A 19,844-nucleotide genomic window follows, 5' to 3' on the forward strand; every position below is an offset into this window, starting at 1 on the left:
GCCCCGTGGTCTGTCACAACTACTTAACTCTGCTGTAAAAGTAGCCATAGATGATATGTAAACGAATGGACATGCCTATGTTCTATTAACTTTATTTTACAAAATAGGCAGCTAGAATATGGCCCAAAGACTAGTTGGCTGACCCCTGGTAACATCAATAAATCTAAGCTAGTAAAAGTTTTACTGTGTTTTCAGTATGATAAAATTTTTAAGACCTTGAAAAAAAATGTCTATTTTGTAAATTGTTAAAAACTATAGCTACCTCACATTTCCTCCATGTGACCAAAGTGGTAAAAAGGTATGATTAGGTAGCATGTTTGTACAGTATTTTGCATTCTGGATATTCAAAATAAAACTTCTCTTCTCTTGACAGATAAATACTATGTGTGAAGAGTGGTGAAAGGGAACACTGATTTCTGAAGTGGCCTGGAAAGGAAAAGCACTGGTCAACATTAAGTGGACAAATGCTCAGTGTTTACCAAAGATGCTGTTAAGTAGTCATTGCTACTTCTTTGCTTAAACTCAGTTAAAGCTCTTCATAACATGGGCTGCATGAAATCAAAGCAAACTTTCCCATTTCCTACTACAATTGAGAGTGACGACCGGCATGCAAGTGCAGAAAGCTTTATGTCAGAAGAGAGATTTCGACCTAGGATGCCTTCAGTTATCAATGAGGAAGTGAAGGAACCCTCAAAGCCCGAAATCGTGGTCTTCGAATTTGCACACCGCCTGTCCCAGCAAATCTTGAGTGATGCCTTGCAGCAGTGGGCAAACAATAACATCAAATACTATGACATTCCATTCATTGAGAGTGAAGGGCCTTGACACTGTAGGATGATGACACTTACTTGAACTGTGGATATAGCTGGTGCTAGTTTAAATACAGGAAAGAAAAGCAAAAAGTGCTGTGATCAAATGACTTCATCTGAATATAAAAATAAATCTATAATATCAAGAATGCAGGAATACCTAAAATGAAATGTGTTTTAAGCAGTTCTGTGGTAGCAGCAGTTTCTATTTGCTTGGTTTTGGATTTTAGTCATTGAAAGGGCTAAATGTAGGTCCTGTGGCACCACAGTAATCGGCTGTATGTCATACCACTTTCTTCTTGAGATAGCATCACCAAAGAAAAAGGCCCCAAGTTTCCAAAGGTTTGAAGATACTCCTTTAAAATAACTATTTGTTCATTTACACCAAAACCCCCCCGAAATACAGAAAAAAATTTTTCTTGAAATGCCTTGGCAATGAATGGCATTCAAGCCATGGTGATTAACAGTGTCTGTCTTATTCACAGGGTCTTATTTATCAAAACTATATGTGTGAAGTATCCCTATTAACACAAATGATCAAAAAGCAAAAGGTCTACCATGAACCCTGTCCTTAAGAGTTATGCTTTTCATCTACAAAAATATCACCTTGAACCACAGGGCCCTAACTAACCACAGCTATTATTGTATGACTCAGACTTTGCGTATAAGGCATTTCACAAGATATAATTTACAGAAGTCATGGCATTAATGTTTATTGCATTGAATTAAGCCTAGTGATATATAACTACACAAGAAAACAGGTTTGGGTACCTTTTATAAACAGCAATCCAGTAAATTTTAAAACAAAAGAAGCCCTAGTTGGCAAGGCAGAAAGCAGAACTTGGCCTCAACGTTGAATGTGTATTAAGCTTTGTTGTCTCACAGATGCGGAAGGCTGGTATATGTATATTCATCCCCACTTTAATGACTAGTGGGGCAGTCACCAAATTACTGTAGGACCAGATGATGCATAAAGATTTATAGCTGTATTACAAAAGCTCAAACACTCTTCCAAGAGAGTACTTATGTTTATGAAAACAATGCCCTTAGGGCATTTACAGCCATATACAATACTATTTTCATAAATAAGGCTTGGAAGCTTTTTTTTTTTAAAGAATTAAGTACTGTTTAAGATCGATGGTGACAAAATTAGGAGAGAGGAAAGAAGACACTAAGACATAACTTGTAGGAAAATTGGGACTGTCTTTAGAATTACCTTTTCATCAAGATTTGCTACACATTGGGTTTAACTGAAAAGGGAATTATATAAGCCCCTGTGCATTAGATCCTGTACTGAGATACAATAGACCCTTGTCATTGAAATCTAAAGGAAGGCAGAGAAAGGCTCGTGAGCTCTTTAATGAGATAAATATGTATTAGGCCTTTCAAGCAGGCAGAAATGCTACCTCTAATTTTAACAAATACTTTGACACTCACAATCCATTAGAATGAATTCTCCAAGTTACATGGGCAAAGAAAGCTCTTTGAAGTGAGTGATATGCCATCTTTCCATTGCCTTTGGACATGTGGTCATGCAACTTTCAATTCACCTAGACCCAGGATGTGTACCGTTCTTTTGTACTTGCCATCTTAGCAACTTAGAAAATAGAACCACAACCCCTGTTTATATAAAGGACCTGAAGTCATAAAGCTAAGAACAAAATTTCCTAAAACTGCAAAACACATTTCCAACATATGAAGAAAAATTTAGGTTTTTGAATGTACTGAGATAAAAGCTTGGATATTGCTATTTTTCATTCATTTATATCTCACGTTAGGAAATTTTTGCTTCAAAGTCATTTGCTGAAAGATATAATTAGGCATTAATACATATTATGGCAAGAACACAAAGCCATGTAAAAGCAACACATCACACTAAAATTTTCAGCACACATAAGGACACAGACTACTGGGTTTTGGTTATATCTAAATATTTTAACTTTAGGTTCCTCCTTTGCCCTGGGCCCCTATTCCCTTGGGGCATAACAGGGATGCCTGCCAGATCCATATCTAGCTAGAAGTCTAAACTGTTGCTACCCTCTGCAGCACTATGGCGTACAGTTCTGCTACCAAGCACCACCCCCTTCACTCCTGAATCATTTAAACATACCTTGTGACATACAGAGACTTATCTTGAAAATGTATGCTGCATTATATGTCAAACCATAGATAAGAAACTACAAAGCTTGTATAATAAATGTGTTAGTGGATAAACCAGCTTAGGAGCAGGCAGGAGAAAGAGCTACAATAAGACTTGTACTGCACATGGTAGTTATCAAGACATAGTTTGGCCTTGATGACGAGATAAATACGAACATCTTTGACAGGATATTTTGGCTTCTTTCATACCTTCATATTTAAATATTAGATTTACTTCACTTTAAAGGTCTTACATGAACAATAAAAGAATAGAAGGACTATTTGAGGGAGGAAAAATATAAAACAAGATTAGCTACTAGAAAAGGAAACATTTGTTCCAACTTCATCACAACTCTGATGAAATAAGAATAATGGCCAAATAGTAAGGGGAAACAGAAAGTGGGGAAAAGAGAGCCCAAGAAACAGCACTAATGTCAAACTCCATCACTGCATCACTCATTGCAATACAAGTTTCCAGTACTTTCAACCGAGGGAGAGGACACGGAAGCCACTTTCTTTACTACACTGACACATCCACAACCACTGGATCGTTTCCTTCAAAAACATCCTGAATCCCTAGGGGCAGATGAGCCACCACCAGCACGACAAAGAACCTGCAGTTGGCAACTGTAGAAGCAGATTATCAGAGGAAATGTGCCAATTCCGCATTTACAAAGACTCACATAACCCCACAAATGTGCTCCCCCACTCCTCCCGCAGTTCAGTGTCTCCTGTACACTATTATCTTTCAGTTTCAGGCCTTTGATATGAGTCCTCCACTTTCGGTTGCCTTACCAGTTCTCTACACACCAACTATGGTTATTATTAGCACTTAAAACACAATTTTGAAGGAGATAAAAATGATCTTAGTTTCAAAGGAATGATTTGTGTCAAACTGCCTTATTAGTATTAATGAATATTGAATGAACAAAGCATGGTACTCAAATATCCTCAATATAAATGACATTTTATGAAATGGAGGAAACTATACTTTTGTATAGTTTTAGAAATCAAAAGTTAGGGACATTATAAATGTCAAGGAATGGTAATTAAAAAAACAGTTCTAACAAGTATATTGTTTGCTTAATCACGATGCAGTCATCCTGTATTTGTGTGCCCAAATAGGACATGTCTTGGAGGACTGGGCATGAGCTCAGATGCACACCCTGTATCTCACTTTGCAAAACTCAAGTTTTGTTAGCAAATTCTCTTCCCTGTAAGACTTAGCTATGAAATGGTATATTTTTTCCAAATATTTTTGTGAAAACACTTTTTTTGTAACTATATAATAAAAGTCTAGTTGCAACTAGCTGAGTTCTTATTTAATTGAAGTAATAAGCAAATGCTTTTCAACACTATTTTCAAATTTTTTAACATAAAGGACTTAACATCTACATTTCTAACAAATACAAAGCAAATAAAAATTCAGTTATGTAAGTAATTTCCTGGATCATTCAGTTCCAATTTAGAAGTTCTAATAATATAAATGTAAACATGTCCATTATGGCATATTTATTCCAAACTGTTCCTAAATTTTGGGGGCGCGGGGGAAATCCTTCATGTTTAATATATTAAGAACAAAATTTAAAGCAATTCCTTCTGGATTGCAATTTCCTCATCTATGAGAAGGGTACAAGATATAATCTTTGATGTCATTTTCAGTTCTGCTACTTTTTGTTCTTACAAACTTGCTTACAAACCTGAAGTTCTCTTAGTTTCTGAGGGAAGGAAAAACTATACAAGTTATAAAATGATAAATTAACTAAAAAATTCTTCTTACCTAGACTTTAAGGTCACAAGTCTGGAACACTTTAGTTTCTTGCATACCTTGAAAAAAACTTATTTTGTCAACAGTAACAATCACTGAAGATATTTCTATTTTAAATAAAAGTATTGTTTTTGTTTACCTCCTGATTTGAACTGTGTAAGGCCAAATAACTGTTATCACACAGATGTTTGATGTAAATTACAGAAAACAGAGAGCCACTATCTTAGAGATTGGAGTTTCCTAATTCTTCATTCTGCCAAATTAGCAAATATTACAAACAACAAGAAATAATGCTTTCACTTTTACCATAATAAGGGATTGTGGTTAACTTTAGGAATGGCCAAGACTGAGTTAATAATACTGGAAACAACTTCATAAAAACCTTTTCTCTTTGCTTGAGAATTCTAAAGTTATAAAAGGAACACTTCTGCAATAGTAACTCAGTTACTGTCAAATAGATTTATATATATATATACACACACACACATGCACACATACACACACACACACATATATATATATATCTCACATTTCTTTTATTCATTCTTTTGTCAGTGGACACTTAGATTGTTTCCATATTTTGGCTATTATGAACAATGCTGCAGTGAACATTGGAGTGCAGATATCTCTTTGAGATACCCACACACACACATGCACACATATATACATACACACACACACATATACATGGAGAAAACTCTATGAAGCATTAACAGTATCCAAAAAAATTTCAGGGTTTTAATTTTTTATAATATATATATATTTATTTAATCAACATATAAACTACTACTCAAAACCAAAAGCTAAAGTTCCCATTTTAATTAGATTACTAACTTGAGAATCTCTAAAGGCCTTCAAATTTCCCATCTTTTAAAATGGGTTGGCAAACTTTTCTGAAAAGAACCAGATAGTAAATATTTTAGGTCTTGCAGGCCTTACAATCTCTGTTGCAACTACTCATGGCAGCTATAAATAATATGTGAACAGATGAGTACAGCTATGTTTTAAAAGCTTTTTTTATGGACATTCATATTTGAATTTCATGTAATTTTCACATCATGAAATATGTCTTTAATTTCTTTCCCCAACCATTTGAAAATGCAGAAACCATTCTCGGTTTGTGGAATATATGAACAACAGACAGCTGGACAGATTCTGGCTATGTGCCATAGTTTGTCAACCCCTGCTCTAAAATAATACTTTCAAAATTCACTTCAAAATTTCAAATCATTGCTTCCCAGAAATTTAAAGTAATTATTCAAATCTTCATCAGTCACTTCTTTTAGATTAGCTGGTTTCCACTTTGGACTCCGGTCTTTATCTATTAAAACTGTCAAGTGAAGATATGAGAAAAGTTAGTTCATTTCTTTCTGGTATTACCAGATTTTAATTACTGAATCAAAACTACCTGGGACTAGGCATATTTTTCTATAGCACATTTTTTTCCCTGCAAAGTCTGAATTTTTGTTTCATTTTTTTCTTATAAATTAAGCCCCCACCAAATTTGGATGGATAGCAATGTACTGATGATGACCGTGCGGTTATTTTCTAACCTACTAAGCTTGATGCCTCTAGCTTGAATACAGCCTACTGAACAAATCCAGCAGTTGAAGGCTTAGAACTCCTTTCCTCTTCAAACAAAAACGTAAATGAAATCTCCCTGCAATAAAGCAGCTAAAACCAGAGCTTGTGTGGTTTAAAGAGAAGGAAGGAGAGGGTGGAGGGCTCAGATCTACCTTCCAATCACCTCCACATTGATTTGAGAGGAAAATTACTTTAAAGGGGACTTTATACATAATTAAATGTGGATACTGGCATTTTGCTGAGCCCTCTAGTTCACACAGCACTGAATTAAAATACCAGACCGCCTTCAGGTTATCATGAGAAACCCTACTTCTCTTATTTCAGTGTAGTCATCATTTAGAGTAGCCACACAGTATCCCCACAGGATTATAACTATGAGGCAATCTGTAACCTCTCCTTCATAAATGAGGGAAACATCAGTTTCCTGGCTGTGACAATATACTACTTATACAAATATTACCATCTGGGAAACTGGGTGGAGGGTATGTAGGCTCTTTCTATATTAATTCTTATGATGGCATGTGAATCTACAATTATCTAAAAAAAAAAAAAACTAAAGAAACAGAAGGGGGCTACATTTAGTATGGTAGGGAATTTCAATCATGCTTAAAGTGTACAAAATTCTTGTGAAGAATGAAAATATTTAAACATACAAACTCTATAATGAACCTAACAAACCGCATTGAGCATTAAAAGGCTAAATAATTAAAGAAGCAGTCTGGGAACTGAGGAAGAAGCCTGCTTCAGGAGGAAGATGGAAGAGGGCTTTATGCATAATTAAATGTGGACACTGGAAGTTTTTAAGGTTTGGCTGCCTAACTTTGGGATTCCAGTATCATCAGATCAGTGGTGATATTGAAGACTGATGTTACAGTCCCTGCCAACTCGAAAGTTTTAACATTCCCTGGACAGTGTAAATAAAAACAATCCCAGAACATTCTTTCTACAAGAATCTCTTCCCTTTTAAGCTCTCTGGCCAGTGCTATCTACCTCCTTAACAGTACACTGAAGGGCAAAAGGAAAGAGAATTGCAGTAAAATCTGGGTGTTAATTTCAAACTATCAAATTTTTACCTGGCATAAATATAACAAGTTCTTGCCACGTAGGCAGCTTGGATTTTTCAGGTCTCTCATGAGGCACTCACTCAAATACCATTTGGTAGCTCTCTATCTCTGCTAAGATGATCCATTTTTATTTTCTTCTATAACTAGGAAGTTCTAGATATTAAGTGTAAGAATTTGCTAGTTTATTTTATAATCTGCTAGTTTATTTTATCCAATTTGCCAACATTAGTTTATTTTATCTAATTTGCTTACTTTATAGTTAGCAAATTATAGCAACATTTGACTATGCAAAAACATGTTTTACCCAGAATAGATACTGCTTTCTGAATAAAAAGGTTATGCCGAAAGATGAAGCAACATACTTTCTATTTATTAAAAGTAGTTTGATAAGCACCTGTGTTATAAATTAGAACTTTAATGCTGCTTGGTTTCAACTTTTTTCTTAAAATAACTGACGGTATATATAAAAACAATATCTTTAAGTTTAAGAAAGGTTGCTATAACATATAATGAATATTTTAGCAATATAACTCAAACACCACACAGGTCCTCCTAAAATCAGAAGTGTTGATCTACATGCAGCAAGAATCTGCCAGGAATTAGTGGGGAAAATGCATATTTTACTTGGTCTCTATAAAACATAGTTGTCTCCTCTGACTCCACTGCATGTGTCCTCTAAAAGGATGTGAACCCTCTGCTTATTTCTGATATTACAGTATGCCATAAATTAAGAAAATTTTACAGCAATAACCAGTAAAGTTTATTGAAGCTTAAAGCTCAGAGAACATAACCTTTTACTCAGATAAAATATATACACAGTCTGTACTATATTAAAGTGACGAATAAAATCATAAGAAGAGTAGATAAGCAAAATACATGCAGAAGAACTCAAACAAGAGAAATAAGAGCTATTATTTATAGAGATATGGGCATATACATAAAAATAAATTATTCCAAATTTGCTAGGAATTAAAAAAAACCACTTGCATTTTCTAAATATGCTGACTTTGAAGGTAAGCAAAAAAATTAATAAAAGCATTAGCAGATGTTATGAATTATGTCATATGGTTTTTCTCAATGTCAATGTTTTAACTGTTCAGGTACAGGAAAAGAAGGAGAGGGGAGAGTTTGACACTGCTGGGATTTTGCCAGGCCAGTACAAGAGAGGAGGGTAGGGGGTGTGAAGGTTCTTTGCAAGGGAATAAATATACCTTTCAAAGGCTTCAGTAGCAAAATGAGTAGCAAAAAAAGCTCACACTGCACTTAGTAGAGACAGTTCATGTGACTGCAGGAGCAGGATTACCTCTTACATATAATTAGGGAGCAGTGACCAGGTGATGTGATTTCAAAGACTTATTTTTCCTTATATGGCAATTGGTAATATTTTTTAAAAAACTGCAATCTTTATAAATGTCTAATTTTCACTAATAAAACAACTATAATATTTGATTAATAGTATATACTCATAAATCCTATTTTCATAATAGCCAGGAAAGAAATAACTCTCACTTACGTGCCCTGACGCCTTCGTGAAAGTCATGGTGTACCTGAAAGAAAATCAAGACAAAAGGGAACTCTCTGGGCATCCTTATTCCCAGTGATCTCTCTCCAAGCCTGCTCTGGCCTCCCAGTCCCATGGCCACAACCTGAGCCATGACATCAGAGATTGAACCAACTCTGACAACATACTCTCCTTATGTGCTCAAGTATTTCCATTGCTGCAAATCCCTCAGCTTACTGAGCTCCACTGATCCTACGACTTTCTACCTGTTCACTTCGCTCTTCAACCAGCCCAGTTTCCCGAATTCTATTAATGTGGTCACTTTTCCTTGAAAATGTCCTCCTCTCCCCTCAAGCCCTTTTCTTTATTCTGTCCTGGCAAAATCCCAGCACCAGCTGAACCTTACCATTTACCTGCTGCTGCATTCGAGGAGCTCAATCTTTGGGGCAAAAAAATCATACAACTGTGACTTGTTTAATTTAAAATCCATAATCACAAATCTCAAATAGGCATGGAAAACTGCTGTTACCCATGGTTCTCTTCCCTACTCCCCAAGATAATGATTTAAACTGTTTTCTAACTCAAACTTTACCTCTAGCAAACTCTACTCTCACTATATTTTCAGCTAATGACTTAACCTTCTACTTCATTAAAAAAAAAGAGGAGCCCTAACACATGAACATTTTCTTTTTCCCACCACTGAAACACCTGCAGCTCAACTACTGCCATCTGTACCATGACTTCCCTTTCCTGACTACAGAAGAAGGGACCATCCTTCTTTCAAAGGCCAGACTGCCCCTGCATAGTAACATCTCTCTTACCTTCTCAAGGACTTTGCTTGAGAAGGTTTTCCATCTCTCTTTCTTCTCCTGGCTTGATCAATGTAGGCAGTAAAATTTAGTGGCTAAGTACATGCAGTTCAAACATCAGGGTTCACCTCCTGGCTCTACTGCATAGAAACTATGTGACCTTGGGATAATAATTTCTCTACCTCCCAGTTTCCTGAAATGGCAGTATCAATACATCCATCATAGGATTATCTTGATCCACATCTAGCAGTTTCTGACAGTAAGTATTCAATAAATGTTAACTATTATTAGTATCATTAACATAATCTTTTTTCTCTATTGGATCATTCTCAATCATTTATTAACATGTTCCAGTATCTCCTACCTTACCAAATAAAAAAGGAAACTCATTTGATTCCACAGTTCCAGTTTCTACCCTATTTCTGTTTGAAGAAGAGTTGTATATACAGTCTCCACTTCTTCACCTTTCATTTACTCATTTCCTCTCCAACTTACCACACTATATAACTTCTGCCCCAATCTCCTCTGAAACGACTAGCCAAAATCATCCATAACTTCAGTGTTGCCAAATGCATAGGATGCTTTTATCTTCATCTACTAGTGCTTCGGCAGCACTCCCTCTTCCTTGAAACACTCCTCTTGCCTTTATCGCACTGCACTCCCCGGGTTCTTCTACCTCTGCCCTTTTCCTCTTCTACTTCTCCTTTGCCCCACTTCAAAATGTTGGTGCTCCTCAGGGCTAAGATCAGAAGTCTCTTATTTTCCTTCTGAATGATCTTATCCATTCTGTACTCAACACATCAGCAGCTATGAATTCTGTTAAAATATAAGATCATGTGACTCCTCTGCTCAAAAATATCCAGTGGCTTTCTACTGTACTCAGAACAAAAGCCAAAGTCTTATAAAGACCTTCAAGGCCACATGTGCTCTGTGCAGCCCTTCCTGCCCTGTTAGCTCTGACTTCATCTCTCTCTCACTCACTGACCATCCCTCCACTCTACTCCATCCACAAGGCCTCCCTGAGGTTCCTAAAACAGGTAGGCATGCACCCATATCTGAGCTTTTACTTGTGGTGCCCTCTGCCTGGATGATCACTCACTCACTTCTTTCAGGATTTTACTTAAATAACACCTTCTCAGTGAGGTCTTCTCTGATCATCCCATCTACAAGTTCAAACCCCCTCTCTCTTCTTCCTGTATCCATCCCCCTTTCCACTTTATTTCTCCTTAGTACTTACTATAGTATATTTTACAAATTTACCTGTTTATAATCTATCTCCCCCATAACAAAGTAAGTTCCACTAGAGTTGAAATTTTTTGTTTTGTTTTGTTTTTTTTTATGTATTCTTGGTGCCTCTAATAGTGCCCAGCACATGCTGAGTACTCTTATTTGTTAATAAATAAATCTCTACAATGCTATGTCACTTCCTTTTGAATTTAAAGATGCTATTACTAGTGTTCCAACACGTGTGTGACTGGCACCACAACAGCTGCTACAAGAGGTCCCATTACATGCTGTCTAAATCTGATGTTTGTCCTTTCCTCTATAATTGCAGTATGTAGTTTTCAGGCATGTTGCTGGTGCTAATATCTTTCCGATTTAAATCTCTAACCTACAACTCTAAGTTCCAACTCCTAAAGGTATTCTTTCCCTCACTTCTAACATCAAGGTCTATTAATTCTATTGCCTACTTTGATCTCAAATCCATTCACTTCTCTCCATTGCCACCACCCGCATCTAAGCTACTACTATTTTGCACCTGGATTACTGCAATAAACTCATATCTGGTCTATACATCCACTCTTGAACCCCCCCAACCCCGCCTCCATTCAGCAGGCAATAATTACCTTAAACAAAGTGAACCAAATCACTCCGTGCTGAAATCCAAGAGGCTTCTCAATATACTCATTTCTCACCTTCAGGTCACAGGTGAGCTGACATCTCAAAGATGTCTTCCCGGCCCAACTTTTTAAAAGGTGGTTTCCCTTTATCTCCTCACTCCCTCCCATCCCTGCATCATTCTCTTCTATCACCAACCCAGTATATATTGCTTTTAGAGCACTAACCACAATTTGTAATTATTTTACTTATTTTGTTTACTTGTTATTTGTAGTCTAGTAGACTATAAATTCTATAAGGATGGGACAGTGTCATTCTTTCAACAATGTAACACTTAAGACAGTGCCCGGCACATAGCTAAAATATTTGCTGAGAAAATGAAGGAAGGAGGGAATCAATCAATCTAGGCAGTACACTAAATGTACAGTGAAAAACATGGGCTATGTGAGGTATACCAGGCAGTGGTCAAGTGTGCAGGCCGTGTGGTGAAACTGCCTGGTTTTACATGCCATGCCTCTGTACCATCTCTATACCACAGCTTCTTTATCTGTAAAATGGAAACAATAATAGTACCTATCCTTCTAAAGATAATGTAAGATTTAATGGAGAGAATGCATATAAAGTGCCTAGCACAGTATCTACTCAGAACAAGAGACCTCAGCTACCATTTATATCCTACAGGGTGTGACTGTAAGATATGACTAATAGAGTTCTAGTCATGGTTAGAGGAACTACTTTGAATATCTTAATAACTACTTCAAGTCATGAAAGTCCATTAGGGATGTCTTCTTCCTATTAAAATATTTCCTTTAGGTCATAAATTTATTAATCTAAGGGCCCTCTATACACAACACAAAAGGGATGATTTTGCTTTTAAAGAGTTTATCGTCTGGAGGAAGAAATCACTATGACTCTGAAATGTTGCATGAAATCAAAAATATGAAATGTTTCATGAAATCAATAATCTTTGGATAATTATCTATTTTACGTGTATTTACAATGGCACTTTCAATGTTAATCTATTGATTAAAACACGTAACAGACTAATAACTTCCACTTGTACATTTTACATATGTGTGTATACATATATATGTATACAGACACATACACACACACTCATTTTACCAATGATGAATTCAGATTTAGAGAGTTTATGCTTCTTGCCCAAGGTCAGAGACCATGCCTGAAAAGTGGTTAATTTCTATTTTGAATTCCACATGAGGTTAGCAATCTTACACTTATATACAAATGTAACTGCTTTTTCATAAAGGCTTAGTAACAATCTGGAAGCAATACTTCAACACACCCTAAGCTAACTAGCCTGTTGTTTTCATAGAAACATTTACAGGTAATTTTAATTTTCTTATAATTTTCTATATTTTATAGGCTATACAATAAACATATATTACATTCATAACTAGAAACTACTGCTTTTTTAAAAATCTTACCATGAGAGCTTGAACCAGACAATATTCCATAGTTAACACTTCTTGCAAAGTCTTTGAAGATCCCTCCATGAGTTGCCTTAATGTGATCTTCAGGGATGTTGGAGACATTTTATTGATTACCTATTAGAGAAAAAGGTTTTACTAGTTTTAGACCAATAGTTCCTTTATTGTCTATAATAAAGTAGCTGAGTTTTGATATAAATCATACTCAAATATGCCCTTAATAGTACTTTCACATGATAGTCTCATAAAAGTGAGATTATGCCTTCTCCTAATCCTGCCAAAGCACTAAAAGTTTTCTAATCCATTACAATAAGAAAGCAGATCATTCCATCAGTGGCATAAGTTTTATACCTACAACTAAAATAATAAATCTACATTTTGTAGCTTGCCTGATATAAATTATGATCCCAACTAGGTACACAGTAATTATACTTAAGTAAACTTAATACACATCTTAGAAACTACTAATATATCAGAGAACATTTCACTTTACAATATAAAGAAGATACAGGAGAAATACCATAGTGCCTCCTTCCCACTCTGTGACTCTAGAGAAGTGTCTTAACTATAGTCTCCACCTATAAATAAATCCACTTACCCTAGAAGTAAGGAGAAAAAATGATTCAAGGCCTATAAAGTAAGAATTGTAGGCCTAACTCCTTGGCTACAATGCTATAGTGTTTCCTTTTGAATTTGAAGACGCTATTACTAGTGTTCCAACATGTGGCACCACAACAGCTGCTGCTATTAAATCTGATGTGTGCCCTTTCCTTTATAACTGCAATATATAGTTTTTATGCATGTTGTTTAGTTCTTGTCTCAAAGGTATAAATTATACTTTTTGAGTTGAAAGAATTCCCCACATTAAGATTCAAGGTTCTTTGTAGCATCCTCAAGTCTGGCACACAGATTCAGAGAACAGACAGAATGGATAGGGCAGCATCATACCTAGAGGTTGTCAAAGCTTAAACAGATGGTTAGTGTACAGAGAAAGTTCAGGAAAGAGCAGTATACAATCTACAGCCACATGCTACTGAAGAGTAGATGAGAAAGAGAGAAAAATGATTAAGGTCTTTATGAATCTGGTTCATCTTCATAGGAACTCATTCTTCTGCCCTTGGTGCTGTAGAGTCATGATCCCATATAATGCCCTGAGAGCAATCCTACTCCATGTTGTCTCCCTTTTGTCTGTCAGCCAAAGGAATACTGGCATCCCTGAAACAGTCTGCATACTGGGCTAGGAGCCTCGCCTTCCACAGGCAAGTACAACAATGAGTCCATTTTGCTAACAAAATCACTAATTTTCTCTAGCCAGAGGAATGCCATATTACTCCTGGAAGTACTGCATCACAATGCTAAAAGGTGAAGGTAAGGGAGTAACATTCCCACTTTCTTTTCTAGTCTGCAAAGCCAGTGAAGCTACGATTCCTTTCCAGCAGTGATGCATTGTGTGAGCCCACAATCACATATCTGAGTATTACAGTTATCTGCCTTTGTCCTCACATTTCTTGGTTTGGCACTTTTATGTACCATCTAGCATTCCCCAAATACGAAACTCTGTCTCTTGGTATACTTCCTCGGTTGGCTACCAATTAATTTCATTTAAAAAGGCCACTTAAGTGACCCAGTTGTCTGTGCTTGTGTCACACAGAGATACACACACTAGGTAAAATGGGAAGAAAATTTCATTCAAAAAGCTCCGCTGGTTCTGACATCTCATAAGTTGGCCCTTGATCAACATGAGAGTTCAGAGCGCTGAACCACCGTGCAGCTGAAAATCTGCGTGTTAACTTTTGACTCTCCCAGAACTTAACTTCTAATAGCTTCCTGTTGACCAGAAGCCTTACCGACAAATCAGTTAACCTATTTTGCATGTTATATGTATTATATATTATAGTCTTACCATAAAGTAAGCTAAAGAGAATATTAAGAAAATCGTAAGGAAAATACATTTACAGTATTTATGGAAAAAAATCTGTATATAAGTGGACCTATGCAGTTCAAACTCATGTTGTTCAAGGGTCAATTGTACCAATTAAAGATATTTTCATACGACTGACATCATATAAAAAGAAACTGGTGTACTAACACCACAGGGAAGCTGTAGCTGGCAATTTAGCACAGAAACTTAGGGTTTAGACTCTGAAATCAGATAGCCCTGGGGTGGAATCCTAGCTCCACCACTCCTACAATCCCAGCTCCACCACTCCTACAATCCCAGCTCCACCACTTAGTTTCCTCATTTGTAAAATGAAGATAACACTACTACCCACCTCATAAATGGTATAGCAATACAGGATAGGGCAATGTGTCAGAAACTAAGCAAAACAGGGAAGGAATATTTATTAAGCACCTTTCCCTCAGGCAAGTACATTCACATGTATGTGCATTTCACAAATAAGGAAAACAGACTCTGATATGAATCTGTCCAAGGTCACACAGAGCAGGAATCCAAACTCGAGCCTGTCAAAGCCAAAACCTACTTTCTTTCTACTATACAAAGCTATAACAGTAGTCAAGAATGTCAAAGGCTCAAAAGTCAAAAAGAACAAAGATGGAAAAGAGGACATTGTGTAAGTGACAGAGAAGTGAATAAAAACTTGTTTGTGTAATTTTGATGGCACGGGGGAAAGACAAAGAATGGTAGCTTGAGAAAAAAAGTCAAGGGAAGGAAAGCTTTGACAATAACAGCAGAAGAAAATGTGCCGTTAACTCAAGAAGGTAGAAAATACTGAAAATACTGAAAGAAGGAGATGGCTGATGCAATTAGTTCCTGGAGGAGGCAGAAAAGCATGGAGTGAGAGCATAGATGGGGCTGGTTCCCTTGGCAAGGAAGTGAGACACATGTTAGAGGAATCAAAGAGGGGATAATGGAAGATTGTTAAAGGAGATCATATAATATAGCCTGTTCATTAACAAGGGAACGCACAGACTGTTCTGTAATTTTCATAAACGATTAGGACCTGGATCTTTAGCTAGAAATGTGCAGGAGTACAACCCTGCACCTAGTGAACACATTTCTACTTCTTGGTAGAACACTGGTCAGTTTCCTAACCAATTTACCTAATGCTTTAAAGATTAGTTGTCTCCTGTATGTCAAAGAGCCAACTTCTTTTTCCTTTATTTTTGTCGACTGATTTACATTCTCATCTTAATTCAACAACATTACTTAACATCTATTACTGACCATGCATCATACACTTTGGGGAGACAATAAAAAATAAACTTGGTCCTTGCACTCAAAAAGCATTTCAAACTATAGGAAAACTCAAGATACTGCCTGTGCCCCTCCCCTCAAAAATCTATCAGAATGCTAATAAGATACAGTCCGGCTTGCATTATCAAGAGAAAAACAATATTTAACAAGCCTACAGATTAAATTAGAATAATTCTACCATGTAAGCCACAGGGTTGACTGAAGGGTTATACAGACAGATAAGTCTCAACTCTTCTCCGATTCACAATGTAACCTTAGAAAATTTCTAAAAACTTCCATTAAAAAACTGAATTCACTATTTCTTAAAAATATTCTTCAAACTGCTAAAAATACTACTGAGAAAAAAGTTTAAGCAAGCCACACAGGAACCATGTAAGAAGTGCTCAATGTAGTTTCCACGTTATAGTCAAAGAGAAAAGATAAATTATTTGTTCACATTATATTGCAATAATTGCTTAATTTGAATAGAAGATATTTTTAAATATTTGCAAGGCACAAGAGAAATTAGTGCAAAACAAGTCAAAACAAATTATTTGAAAGAGTATAAAAAACAATTTTAGTAGAAACAAGGTTTTCTACAAGGGCAAATGGTGCTTAGAAAATAAAAAATAAACTAAAGGATGATACAGTTAGAAACATTGTATGTCACCGAATTTTTTCATTTTCTAAAGAAAATCTAAAACAGTATGTCCAATCATTTTTTAAGAAGTCCATTAAAAACATAACACAGTTAAATCAATAGATATCAAAAACCAAAAACAATAAACTCCTGTTCTATATTAAAGTTAGAGTAAAAGAGTTTGTAACTAAACCTCTCATTTATGGCTGCCCCCAATATTCTGGACACCACATTTTGATAGTTCCCTTTGATGTTAAGTTCTACCGTTCAAATGGGTAAAATTAAATAAAGTTTCCGTTTAGGTATCCCAAAGGTCTTGTGACCTATCTATTCTCCTTAATAAATCTTTTTCTGCTCAGAGTACCTGCTGTGGACTCTTGTTTTCCACAACAAGAATTATGACCAGTCAAGAACCCGAAAATATAAAGAATGAAAAAATAAAGTATATGGCGGATGGTGGGTTGGGGAAAGAAAAAAAAAGGTAGTGGCATTAGTTAAAAAGCAATCACTATAGGTACTAAAGACATTGAAAGATCTCATGAACAACAAACAAAAATTTGACAATTTAAATGAAAGTGAATATGCTTTGAAAAATATATATTGCCAAAACTGACTCAAGAAGAAAATATATCTGAATAGTCCTATATCCATTAAGAAAATTTAATCGATAATTACAAACCTCACGAAGAAAATTTAAGGTCCAGATGGCTTCACTGTTAAAAAAATTTACACAAACTCTTCCAAAAAAAAACAAAAAAAACAAAAACAAAAACAAGGGGAACCCTTCCCAATTTATTTTATGAACCTAGCAAAACCTAATTACCAAAACCTGACATGAAAATTACAAGAAAAATTATAGGCCAATTTCTCTCCTAAACATAATGCAAAAATCCTAAACAAATATTAGTAAGTCAAATCCAGCAATATATAAAAGGGATAATACATCATGACCAAATGGGGCTTATCTCAGGAATGCAAAACTAGTTCAATATTCAACCATTACTCATTGTCCCTGAACTAGATCCTGGTCTGTATGATCATTTAATTTTGACAAAAGGCAACAATGCAAGTCAATGTACAAGAAGAAAGTCTTTTCAACAAATTGTGCTGGAACAATTGTGTAACAATATGTGAAAAAATTAACCTGGACCACCCGTTTTTTTTAAATAAAAAATTAACTTGAGATTGATCTAGACCTTAATGAAACAAAACAAAACAAAACTAAGCTTTAGAAGAAAGCACAGGAGGATTTTTCTGAACTTGGGAGTAGGTAAAGGTTTCTTAGGATTCAGAAAACAGTACTCATGAAAGACAAAATAAATTAACTTAGATTTCTTTAAATTAAAAACTTATTAAAAATTAATTATTGTAATGAACCCATTAATAAAGTTATAAGAAAAATCATATCATCTCAATAGATGCAGGAAAAAAATACAATAAAATCCAAGTCATTCAAAATAATAATTACATAAAACCTCTTAGCTGACCAGGAGAAGAAGAAATTTCCTATACTTATTAAAGAATATCTACAGAAAACCTACAGGAATCAACATTTTTAGTATTCTTAAAACTTTCCTCCTGAGAGCGGGGAACAAGACAAGGATAGTTGCTATGTTAAATTTTTGCTTGGAGGAACTAGCTAGTCTAGGAAGCTGGGTGGGTTGGGAGGGAGGGGTAGGTAGTACAAAGGATAAAGAAGGGAAGGGGGAAGGGGAGGGACAAAAGGAAAGAAGAGAAGGAATGAGAGAAGAAGGAAAGATGACATCATTACATATGTAAAAAATCCAAAAACTATTAGAATAAGTTTAGCAAACAAGGGCAATATACGAAATTTAATTTCAATTATATTTATACAGATCAACAAATAGAAAATAAAATTTTAAACTACACTTAAAACTGCATCGAAACCCATCAACTAGAAATAAATGCAATGAAAAGATGTGCAAATGCAAATCCTCTATAAAGATTAGAAAATATTACTGAGAGAAATTAATGAAGACCTAAATAGAGCAATATACCATATTTATAGAATGAAATATTCAACACCTGCTTTCCTTTGGGGAGGCTGGAATTTCATGTTCTAGGCAGAGTACCTACATAACGAATCCACAATGAAAGCCTTCACATGTGTTGTCTCAACTAGCTGCTGGAGGAATTAACCAAGTCCTATGTGATTCCACCGGGAGAGAACTCTTAGAAACTTGTATCTTGTTTCCTTCAGACTTCATCCCACGTGCTTTTTCTTTAGCTAATCGCTTTGTGTTCTTTCATTGTGTTAATTCCTAGCCATGAGTCCTGTGAATCTGTGGATCACCAAATCCGGGGTGATCTTGATGATCCCTGACATAGAACACAATGACCCATTGCCTTTTAGTCAATGTTGTTGAGAAATCTGAAGCCTTAGTATGTGATGTGTTTTACTCTGAGAGTTTGTAGGAGGTATTTCTTAAACTATTAAGGAAAAAGAGATAAGTTTAATTACATTAAAATTAAAATTTCCATTCACTAAATGATGTCATTAAGAGAAAAAAGGCAAGTAACAGGTAGGAAGATACATGTAGTACATATATTGGATATAGGGCTTATATCCAGAAACATAAATAATTCTTATAAATTAACAGTAATAAGAATAATTAACAGGCACTTCACAAGGAAGAAGTGCCTGTTATGGCCAATGCATGATGAACTAGTGCTCAACCTCATTATAATCATCATGAAAATGCAAGTTAAAATCATAATGCAATGGTATTTTATATACACTGGAATGACTAAAATGAAAAAAAAAAAAAAAAACTGTGTTGGTGAGAATGTGGAGCAACTTAGTATGTGAATGTAAACTGGTATAACCATACTGCAAAACCATTTGACGATGACTACTAACATGAGTATACATACACACTGGTAAACAAAGAAGCTATGAGACTGAGGGGATTTTAATGCTTGAGTAACCTATAAACAAACCAAAACCTAAGCCTGTAATGCCTCAAGGTTAAGAAATCAAAACCTAAGGACAACCAATCATAAACAGCCAACTTGCTCTGCTT

General features: G+C 35.5%; 2 protein-coding genes across 2 annotated transcripts in view; one reads left to right on the forward strand and one right to left on the reverse strand.

The window, feature by feature from the left end:
- The first annotated feature begins 260 nt into the window (after positions 1-260).
- On the forward strand, positions 261-1,145 carry CUNH2orf88 (chromosome unknown C2orf88 homolog). The gene has a single exon (XM_025039365.1). The coding sequence runs from the start codon at positions 544-546 to the stop codon at positions 823-825; it is 282 nt and encodes a 93-aa protein (XP_024895133.1). The 5' UTR covers positions 261-543; the 3' UTR covers positions 826-1,145.
- Positions 1,146-5,429: 4,284 nt separating this feature from the next.
- HIBCH (3-hydroxyisobutyryl-CoA hydrolase) overlaps positions 5,430-19,844 on the reverse strand; it is a 73,973-nt gene continuing 59,558 nt past the window's right edge. Inside the window, exons 13-15 of the mRNA XM_015596791.2 lie at positions 12,962-13,081; positions 8,878-8,911; positions 5,430-6,046 (exon numbers count right to left, since the gene is read on the reverse strand). Of these exons, the coding sequence (XP_015452277.1) occupies positions 5,931-6,046; positions 8,878-8,911; positions 12,962-13,081 (270 nt within the window). The 3' untranslated portion in view covers positions 5,430-5,930. The remainder of the gene's footprint in view (positions 6,047-8,877; positions 8,912-12,961; positions 13,082-19,844) is intronic.

Source organism: Pteropus alecto, unplaced genomic scaffold, assembly GCF_000325575.1.
Source record: "Pteropus alecto unplaced genomic scaffold, ASM32557v1 scaffold3, whole genome shotgun sequence".
In the NCBI taxonomy this organism is placed as follows: Eukaryota; Metazoa; Chordata; class Mammalia; order Chiroptera; family Pteropodidae; genus Pteropus; species Pteropus alecto.